At 35.3% G+C, this 11508-nt stretch overlaps 1 protein-coding gene across 1 annotated transcript in view; it reads right to left on the bottom strand.

Moving 5' to 3' along the window:
- Positions 1-4935: 4935 nt before the first annotated feature.
- The window catches only part of LOC129260963 (large ribosomal subunit protein mL65-like), an 8955-nt gene continuing 2382 nt past the window's right edge, over positions 4936-11508 (bottom strand). Inside the window, exons 2-4 of the mRNA XM_054898979.2 lie at positions 9262-9370; positions 7712-7873; positions 4936-7102 (exon numbers count right to left, since the gene is read on the bottom strand). Coding sequence (XP_054754954.2) covers positions 6831-7102; positions 7712-7873; positions 9262-9370 — 543 coding nt within the window. The 3' untranslated portion in view covers positions 4936-6830. The remainder of the gene's footprint in view (positions 7103-7711; positions 7874-9261; positions 9371-11508) is intronic.

Raw genomic sequence — 11508 nt, 5'->3', positions numbered from 1 at the left:
TGGTATCTTTTATAATGCGTATGCTTCGATTGGCCTTTTTAAAAAACTTAAACAATGAAGAAATTATTGGACAAATTGAGTTAATGAAATATTATATTAGGAAATATGTTAATGGAGTAATTATTAATCTTAATGAAATATTATATTTGGCTCTATTCGGCCAAAAAAATATTTGTGTTGATTAAATTTATTTGTGTTTGTAAATATCTCTTGATTGGATTTTACTACATGGTGTTAATCAATATCAGACCGTAAGGTAGGTTGTTAGCGCTTGCCAGCCCGACAAAGCAAGCGATGAAACAACAGAAAGAGATAAAGAGTGGAGAAGGAATCCCAGGTAAAGGTAAGAAAGGTACAGAGAACGTGAACAGAGGTAAGATTTTTAACGGAAATTCCGGGGAGATAGAGAAAGAGGTGATGGGTAGAGAGATGAAGATGGGTATACTAGTAGATGGGGAGAAGAGGGATTGGGAATGGGAAGATAAAGAAGTGAATAAAGAGAGAGAGAGAGAGAGATGAGAGGAAAGGGCGGATGAGAAGCGAGTGATGACGAGAATGAGTTGTTATATCTACAGACGATAAACGAGTTCAACAAAGAGAGAGATGAAGGTAGAGGAGAAAAGAAAGACAAATAAATAGAACAAGGGTTTGAGAGAGGTAAAGACGAGAGAGAAGGCAAAGTAGGATAATGAGTCCATATCTACGGAAGATAATGCACATTCTAAATAGGCCGATACGCCTATATAGACAAAAATAAGAAGAAGCCACTTCACCTTAAGCATCCTACATCCATTATCTATCCCAAATTATTTTTAAATTTAAATGTTTGCTGATCTGACAGTATATTTTGTCAGATATCAAACAAAACAAAATAAAGATAACCAAATATTCATCAAAATTCTCCCTCCATCCCTCTTTCTATCTCTCTCTCTCTCTGTCTCTCTCTCTCTCTATCAATATCATTGCTCTGCCTACCTCCGCTTCAGTCTTTATACCTCTATACGAATTCTAGAGCTTTGACTGATATTTCTAAGAAGAAAACGCTTATTTCGCAAGGTGCGTTCTTAGTATATTATGAAGAGTTATGTCAGTGGTGGCGTTTTGAAAATTTGGAATAAGGTTTAGATAAGACTAGGATGAGACTAGGAATTGAGAAAAACAGGAATGCATTTCATGAAGGAATTACCGTTTTACCCGACAGTTACCACAGTACCGATGCTTCTCAGCCAATCAGAATCAAGGAAAGTTATCAGATCTGACAACTTGTCGGACATAAATGTTGATGAAATGCTCCCTGATAAGTTGTTCCTTGTGTTTCTTTCTTTATTTTTAGGTTTATATAAATATCCAAATTAGATATGATTACATATCCCTACGTCTTGATCAACCTTCATATAACAGGGCAATGTACCATAACCGGAAATCACATTTTGAAATTCAAGTCAATGCCTGTAATAGACCAGAGACTACGCCATTGTTTTGTCCCCTTCTTGCTTTGGGGAATAATATTTCGCTTGGTAGGTGAAGGTCGGTTTTATCTTCGAAATAAAGGCTTAGACAACTCGAGAGAGACATCACCAGGTGCTTCTAAAAATTTACATTTCTTTGTTATTCTGTCAAGCCCTGGAATCCGATATCCGATGTACGTCATAAAGTGTTCATCAAATTGATAAATGGCATGTTGGGATACGTTATATGATTGAAGAATGGAATTCTGTCATGTTTCATTGTCCCTGTCTATCATCAAGAGTGCTAGTTTTATTGCCATTCTTATTATATTGGTCTATTCAGGTGCAAATCGAGCGCCTCTAAATATGTCTTCCCCGTATACATGTATAATATTATTTGAACAAGCCTTATTATTTAGATATTATTAATTTTGGTCTCACATTCAAAAACATAATTATAAGAAACCAAAAAACAAAAGTATAAACGTGAGAGAGTCATCCATATAGGCTTCAAGTTATAGATGATTTTACGTACGACTGTTCTTCATGTTCTTACTCGGTGCTGAGTAAGCGATACAGGGATATATCATTAGGCACAAAACTGTCTCCAATTTTGTGTAATAGAAAGACATTCACAATTTACGTGCAGCTTTGTAAAAAGAGCTAAGTAATTGTAAGTATGAGTGACTAGGTCGCTTATCTATCTCACTAACTCTCTCTCTTGAGAGTTTAGCTTCCTTTGAAATAATCATTAAATTTCTCTAATGTCCGAAATGGCCTGCAAAACTAGGTTAAAGCAAATATCATTCGCAGATTTACATAATTGTTTATCATGGTGGTAGGTCAATAGGTCCTCAGGCTGATTTCTCTTTCGTTGACAGCAAAACAGTCAAACGAACATACATAGTTGAAATTGTCAGAACTCGGGTTTGTGGCAGTGCGATTGCAGTATAGTTTTCACAGTTCCTTTGGACATATTGATTTTGAAAAATAGAAAACGTGGATTTTCAATTAAACTCGGAACTAACCTAAACTAAATCAACTCAGCGGTTGATTAAGTTTATGTTATTTGCATGACTTGTAGCCCTGCACTCTAAAATCATTACGGTCAACTCGAAAGCATTCAAATCATAGCTTTCTTTGCCTTACTATATTATTATTGCAAATCGTCATCCCTTCGGAATAAAAAAATTAAGAAAATGAAAGCAAAATATAAGAGAGAAAGGCATTTATTGCATATTGAAATTGTGGCGCTCTTCTTCGAATTTCAGTGTACCTTATCATAGAGGGCTATCATCAAGAGCCGTCATCTGATATTGAAAATATCGAGGTCGCAATAAATTTTGGCTCCTTTGTTTTTATATTTTGCATACATTCTGAACTTGATTAATTTGAGAGATCTCCACTTTAACCTGAAATCTGTAAGCAATGTCTGGTTAAAATTTATTGACTAAATCGTTAAGTGAGGCAGAGTGCCATCGGCAAAAAATATCAAACTCTTGAATGTTCACATCAATCATTTAGAGATAATGCGCGCTAATGGTGGTTTTGCCTACTATAGTATCTCATTATTCATCCATCCTTCTCTTCATTCATCTTCTTCATATCAGCCCCTTCTCTTCCCCCCCCCCCCTCTCTCTCTCTCTATCACAGTCCCTTTCTATCCCTCACTGTCTACCTATACCTACCTACCTATTTATCTATCAATCAATTAATTTATCTATCCATATGTATATATCAATTTACCCACGTATTTTTCACATTTATCTTACTAATCTCCATCCTAAATTACTACATGTGTCGATCTATTTTCATCGAGAAGAAAATCTTAATAAATCGTGGGAGAGGAGAAGCAAGCGAAGCGACTTAAAAGACTCGAACATTTTAATAATTAAATCTAAATTTGTGATAGATTTTTACAGAAGTTTTAGAAAATAACTTCATATTTCACAACTTCCTTTACTTTTCTTCCTTTGTCTACTTCTTCATCATCATCATCTTCTTCTTCTTTTTCGTGAAACAATTGGTCTCTCCATTCTATACGCCTGTAGGTCCTGATTGGCTACCCTGTGCCTCTCCTCCTCATCCTTCCCCTGGTTATTGCAGTGTTTAGACTACAGTATGTCTTCGTCAACAACTTATTAGAGAATTGCTCGATTCATTGTTAACGGCAAAGCAACCCTATCCCATGTAGACCCTTTTTTTTAATAAATACCTTCTCGCGTAAATTTCTTTGGCATTTTCTTGTTATGGGTATCCCTATTGATATATACATGTAATATACCATCAGAGGAGTTTTAATTTACTTTCACTCAAGAAACATTTCCTTGGGGTAGATTTGATAATGTATCGCCACCATGTTTAAATATGCCTCCCGCTTCCGGGCCCGCTTTCCGGTCTCCTTTTGTCTGTTCTTATCGATAAGTCACAATATACAAGTCAAGAAGAAGGAGAAGGAGGCGGAGGAGAAGAAAGAAGATGAAGAAGAAGGAGGCGGAGGAGAAGAAGAAAGAAAGAAAAAAAATAAAGAAAGAAAAGAAAAGAAAACTAAGGAGAAGAAGAAGGAAAAAGGGAAGAAAAAGCAGAAAGCAGTTCAACCAATAACTTTGTAGAGAGACGAAGAGGAGAGTATGTCCAACCGAAACGAGGCCATATCATGTGCAAGTTCACGTGACATGACTATCACTTGGAGGAATCGAATGTAAATCATACGTCATCAATCATGGTCATGTCTATTAAAATGCAATGATCGCTATTCTCAAGGCAATACACGCTGTTCATATTCATCAGGTCATGGATCTTATATATCTTTTCCATGGGTTCTCCTTGAGCTTAGCAAGACATGGAAACACAATTTGTAAAGCTGTTTTACATGTAGGTTACCTATTTCATTGACTTTATTGCAATAATATGGAACGTTTTAATCCCTGTATTCATTATTTTCACCAACATCATCATCGTCACTATCACCGTCATCAACATCCTCTTTATCACAATCACCGTAATTATCGTCAACATCATCGTAAATAAAACACGAGGGAAACATTTCATGAAATTTAAGGTAGGAGATTTCACTGAATGTTACATGATGCAAAGATTTACAGTCGCGTAACTACCATCTGTGAAAGTTACTCTCAACCTGGGCTAACAACATTTTTCATGAAACGCTCCCCATGAGAGTATTTCATGTATATCAATTTGTCCATTATGATGAGCCTACATGTATTTTTTTTCATGACGAGGAAGTTTTAGGTTTATTAATCATACGGATTGACCCCAACCCACCCGCACACACATAAATCACACATTGATGAACTATAAGATAAACTTTACCATGATAGACTTGAATGCTTAATACCAATTTTGGGTTTACATTGATTGGAATATCTGGTGAGATTAAGGTCAGGGCACAGCAGAGGAAAGGGGGGGGGGCAAAGAACGAGAATGACCCCAAAGCAAGATGGATATTCCCCTTGTTTATTTCTTAAGACATTTAGTTTGGGAAATTAATGATGTGTCATCCCAAGATTTCTTTCCCTTTCTCTTTCATCATAATCTCCACTTTACTTTGGTATAAAGTGAGAGAGCCTTAAAAATAACAACTATTCAGAACTTCTTAAGAAATTTGATAAATAATAAACAAATTATTTTTTACAATATTTACTCAATGTTATACAAAAGAGGACATTTTTCAACTGGATACATGCATTGCTTTCAATAATTAAGTAACCTACAGGAAAAACAGAATTTTGGGCTTATTTATTTTTGTAGGGGTAGGAATATATTCAGATCAACTTAATCTATGGAAAGCCAACAACTTCATAATTTGCTATAAAAATGCTTGATCACCAATCAACGCTTTGTGCAATCACAGAGGGTACAGCTCTAGATAAAGAATTATATATTGGTCATTCTATTAAAGAAATGTCACAATGAAAAAAAAAAACATATTAGGGCCTATACATGTAGCTTCACACCCATGCACAATTTCAATGATATTTTATCAAGTAATAAAATACTGTAAATAAATTAACAAATTAACTGTGTTTAAGAGGTTAAATTTAACATCCATAACATTTTGGCTAGCAACCTGCAATCATATTCAAGTCAAAGCATCACTGACAATTGAGTATTTTATCTGTTATTGTCTATGTCATATGAATAATGCAATGGTGCCAGTCTATGTGCAGAAAGCTAACTGGGACAAAGATATGCGACTTTTTGTAGATTGACCTGTAAATACAAAGTGCTCATTATATTTCATGAAAAGTCATGAAAGCTATTTTTTCATTCTGAGTTCAAGCAATGACAACATAAGAATCAGTTATTCAAACTTACTGTGAGAATTGATGCTGCACATTGGGATGGGATACACGTTTGCCAATTCAAATTTTTAGATTACTGATTCTAAATTATCATAAATTGTTATACTTTACTACAAGGGAATGTTTCACAAAGTGTTGAGTGTGACCGAATTTATCTTATATAAATTCCCAGTTGCATTTGATATACAAGAGATAGATAACCTCATTAGATAAGTTCAGAGGACTAGTGCATCAACGAGATTTGCATGTTAAGAACAAGGTGCCTACTTGAGCTTAAGCATAACTTTATTTCATACTCTTTGCGCAACAACCTAAACAACCCATAAATGTACATGTTGGTGTTTGAAGTCCTTAGGATACACCCGTTTTAGCAGATTACATGCTGCAATTTTAGGATGGGTTGATTTCCTGATGATACACATCATGAAGTTAATACTCCTACAAATAACAATAGGCCTAATGTTAGAACTTTCACAATATAGCAACAACAACAAAATAAGTGTTGACAAAAACAATGACACTGCCTCAGATGGTCATAAATAAGAGAAGGAATGAAGCCCTGTTGTTTCATTTGGAAAATTGCTCTCATATCATGTTATTGTTAAACATATATAGCTGAAAAAATCCCTTTTCTTCTTGAAGAAATTGGCTTATATGAAAGGAAGAGAGGAATTAATTTCTGTCATTGCAATATGGCAATGGCAAATCAAATTGCTTGTTGCATAAACACATATTATTCAATGCACTCCATGTCAGCCAATGACACTCATTGTTTTAAGTTTTGACATTGATCACAATTACTTGTATTACATGGTCCAGGAGCAAGATGATGTGTTAGGAAAAAGCTGAAACATTTCATATTTTAGAGACTAAAGTGCTTTTTCTTCTGTATTACAGTATAGGTATGAGCATGATTATGGTGCATGCCATAAGGAGACAAAACCAAAAATTTGATAAACTAACGCTGTCCTTTAGTATATGTATGAATATCGAGATCCTTCATTTCTCAAGCCATCTCAAATCATATCTACAGTTCAATGATAGTAATCTAAACATATTAACCTGAGCTAAAGGTTGAATTAGCTAAGAAAGCAACCATCATCTTTAACACATCCTCATTAAAATCCACCACCTGACCCTCTTCAATAGCCGAGAACAGAGGAACATCACGGACCTGCCAGCAGACGTTGCAAAGGTCGTTGTCCTCCCCTGTTAGGTCATCCAGTCTGAGAGTGTTAAGCTGATAGCAGTAGAAGGAGAAGTACTTGCCATCAGTGACAATGGTCTGGCAGGTCATCGGGTGTGGGATGTCATTGTAACAACAGTGCTCTATAAGAGAGAGAAAAAAAATGAATGATAATAATATTTAAGGATCTCTTTAAATCTAAAGGCTAAAGAATGGTACATGATAGTTTTACTCAGTGTCAGTGGAACTACAGATGAGACAATGAGAAGCATACCAGTATATCAAGACAGACGCAGCTAACAATAATCAAAGTGATGAGTACACCAAAATAAGTCAATGGAATCAAAAAGCAAACTAAGAAATAGTGTAGCTTTTGTAATTTGTCAGTCTTTTATAACTTCTTTTCAAGAGAGCAAGTGGCAAATGAAAAAGAAATTCACCTAATGAATGCATTTTCTCTATCCCTTTGATAAAATGGGTATAAGCACCTTGTATCCTTCATCTCGTCAGATTTTATTTCATAGTAAATTTCTGGTCAGTCAATAGAATTTAAAAAAAAAATTCTGGTCACGCCCAGGAAAGAAATATTCACATCTGATTGATTCACGCCTGCCAAAATCTAATTAAACACACACAAACATCCCCAACATGTTGGAAATATAAGACAAGTTCACTCATGACAGTGCATCCCTAGGCTACATGTATCCATCATAGTTAGATTACATGCTTGAAATATATCACAGGTATCTTACGTTGATAGAGAGCAAGAGCATTCAGCCATGCAAAGGAAGTGCTGATTCCTTGACCTTCCAGGACATCTTGCAGGATATGGTTTGACTCTATTTTACTCCTCCGGTCATCAGTAAGATAGAGCTGGGTGTGAGCATTCAGGTGACCACCACCATGCTTGAAGCCTGTGAATGGGAAAAGAAGAAAACAATTGACCACATAACAGCCATAGAACAAGACTACTGTCGTTGTACCTTAGCATTCAATCTGATTTGAGCATATCACTGTTCGAAAATTGCCATTTGTCCTGCTCTGAAACAGAGGAAAACTGCTAAGATATGCATCTACTGTATACAATCAGCAAAAGATAAGATTTTAAATTCAAAGACATATTGCCGAAATCCATTGGCTCTATTCTGAAGTCAATTTAATCTTAAAGGAGAATGAAACCCTTGAAACCAGCTGAATCCAAATTAAAGAGAAAAATCAAAGAAACATATTGTTGAAAGTTTGAGGAAGATTGAATGAATAATAAGAAAGTTATGAGCATTTGAATATTGAGATCACTAATGCCATGTAGATTCTCCCATTGGCAATGCGACCAAGATCTGTGATGTCACACACATACAACTCCCTCATTACTATAGTACTTATTTCACTTATATTCTCATTTTTATAGAGTCTATCACAAGGTGAGGTGTTCTCTTTATGAGAGGACAAGTACAGAGGTTTCACAACATTATATCATTGATGAATCGTTTGTCATATGATTAGAATGAGCAAAAAGAGATGTCTTGGGGTATATTTTCAGTGTCCAAAAGGGGAGAGTTGTTCATCTGTGACATCATAGATCTTGGTCGCATTGCCAATGGGAGGATCTCCATAGCATTAGTGATCTCGACATTCAAATGCTCATAAATCTTCTATTGCTAGTCCTATTTTACTCAAAATTTTGTTGATCTTATTCTTTGATTTTTCTGCTTTCACAAAAGCTAACTTGCTCCAAGAGTTTCATTCTCCTTTAAGCTGTTGTCTAACTCTGCACTTATATTATGGGAAGCTAGAAATGTTAAGTCTGTTAACATTGTTTTTTTTTATGTTCACTGTCCTTTTTCATCATGCTATCATACTAATGGTGAAAGAAACTAACTGTAATTTTCCCAGACAATCATGGATAGTGTGAGTAAAAAATGAGCTGATAAATTGAACCTGTACTGTCAGAGTTTGTGTCACATTTGGCTAGCCATAGGAAAAAAAACAACTTTAGACCAGAGTCCAAATTAAACCCAAGTTCATAATATTAATTACAAACCATTGTGTATTAAATTATTGCAAACTTGTTACTGTACCTTGATACAAATTGAGTTTGGCTTCTCAAACATTTTCATATTTCAGCCTAAGTTGGAAGAAGTTTAAAGTAGCAATAATGAGGCAATCAGTTATAATTGTGCAGTGTGCTAAAATTTCACAGATTAAACATGTTTATTATGAAGGAATCATTTCCATAGACTAGCCTATACCAAGACCTAAATGTGTGTAATATATGTGTCTGTGATAGCTGCATCATGATTACCTGGGAAGCATACTGCATTTCCACACTGTTTGAAAATACTGATGGCGTTTGGATGATAAGGCCAGTCTGGTATGGGCCCTTGGCACACATCTGCATCTTTCTCAATAAACTGAGGGGGAAAAAAGAAAACACACAATATCAATCAATAAAACACATGATGATCATGATCAGACAGTCACACAACAATGTTTGAATTCAGTTTTGTTGATCAAGTACTGAAGGGGATCTATATATCCAAAAGACAGTCTGCAGTTGATTCCATCGGAGCAAACAAACCTACTGGAAATGCAGGGGTGAGGCTGTTTATAATACGACCATCATAAAGTTTCCTTTTGTGACAGCCACCCTAACCTTACTCATACTAGTGCGAAATTAGTATACTAACCTCGCACCAAGAACCACGTTTGGCAGTGGATTTCTAAGTTATTGGGTCACACGTGCTGCGATCCCACTTCTGGCATCCACAAAACACTTCTATGGCTTGATTTTTCTGCGCGCGGCGGCATGTGATGAACCCTTGAGTGCCCTAACCCTAACCCCAAGTCCCTAAGAATAAGTTACCATAACCCTAATATATATTTTCTTTTTTACTTTGGTTGGCTGTTGCAAAAGAAACTCTTCCCCATTGGTCAAACAATGCCCATGGGATGGACAGTATTGTACATGCACCACATATTCATCAAAAAGATTACACATTAAAAATCATGTGCAAGGGGACATTTAAACTACACTGTTACACACAACTTTAAATAAAACTGAACATTTTGTGAAACAGAAAATCTTTCTTAGATTACCCTCAGGCTCACGATATGATGATGTTGTTCATAATTTCAAAAAAGGAATTAGATAACAATACTATTGATTTACTTAACCATTTACAAAAATAACCTTAATAACACTGCAAATATAAAGTGGAAGAAAAGTTATCAAATAGGCCTACAAACAGGATACATTGCGGCATCATTTAGATTTGTTTTTACCAGTTAAGGACGTTCGAATTCATAAATCTGATAAACCATGGGTAACAGGAAAAGTTAAATCTATTATTCATCAAAGACAACTGGCATTTCACAGGAATAATCAAGCTCTATGGCGTTTACTTAGAAACAAAGCTAAGCGTTTGATTAAGAAGCAAAAAATTAGATATTATAACACTAGAGTAAAAAACTTAAAAACAACAAATCCTGCTGCTTGGTACAGTATAAGCAAATCAAGATTCTTACGAACAATAGGAAACAATATTTACCAGTTGAAATTCAAAACATCGATAACAACCCTTCTAACTTTAAGATTATTGCTGATTGTATAAACGATCACTTTTCTCTCGTAGCAGCAGATCTCCCTTGTTTGGATAGAAGAAAATTGCCTGCATTTCTACCATCACAATATACATGTCCAACTGTTCAACCTTATGAAGTTTATAAACAACTGCAGTCTCTTAATCAACGCAAAGCTGGAATATCTGGTGATCTGCCAGTACGAATAATAAAGGAATTTGCATATGAGTTGTGTTTTCCTTTAGCCCATATTTTAAATGTTTCATTTCAGAACTCTGTTGTACCCTCAATTTGGAAAACAGCCGAAATAGTACCTATTCCAAAATCTAAACCAAATACATTACAGAACTTGCGTCCCATTTCGTTAACTTCTTACTTTGCCAAACTTGCTGAATATTTTATATGTAAATGGCTACTTCAAGATATTGTAGAGTGTATTGATCCAAACCAGTACGGAAATCGACCTGGATTAAGTACGAATCACTATTTGATACAATTTCTTCATCAGATATTTGCCAATGCTGATGAACCCAAGACTCTATCCACTGTTATACTCACCGATTTTTCAAAAGCGTTTGATCGCATCGACCACAACATTGTTATTAATAAATTGATTAACATTCATGTGAGACCCTGTGTTATATCGTAAATTGTGAGTTTCCTTGAGTGTCGTCAGCAAAAGGTTAAATATTTTGGCCAAATCTCAAACACTAAAGTTGTCAATGCAGGGGTCCCTCAAGGGACCAGACTTGGCCCGATCCTTATTGTTGTCATGATTAACGATGCTTGCAATAATTTTGAATTACCTTATTATTAATATGTTGATGATTTGACTATTGTTGAAAGCCGTAAAGTCTCATCTCAGTCTAATATACAAAATGCAATCAACGACGTGAATCAATGGTCTTTGAGAAATAACATGACTTTAAACCCATCTAAATGTTTTTCTATGGTTATAACATTTATGAAA

This window comes from Lytechinus pictus, unplaced genomic scaffold, assembly GCF_037042905.1.
Source record: "Lytechinus pictus isolate F3 Inbred unplaced genomic scaffold, Lp3.0 scaffold_19, whole genome shotgun sequence".
Classification (NCBI taxonomy): Eukaryota; Metazoa; Echinodermata; class Echinoidea; order Temnopleuroida; family Toxopneustidae; genus Lytechinus; species Lytechinus pictus.
This window is presented reverse-complemented; position numbering and strand designations above follow the sequence as displayed.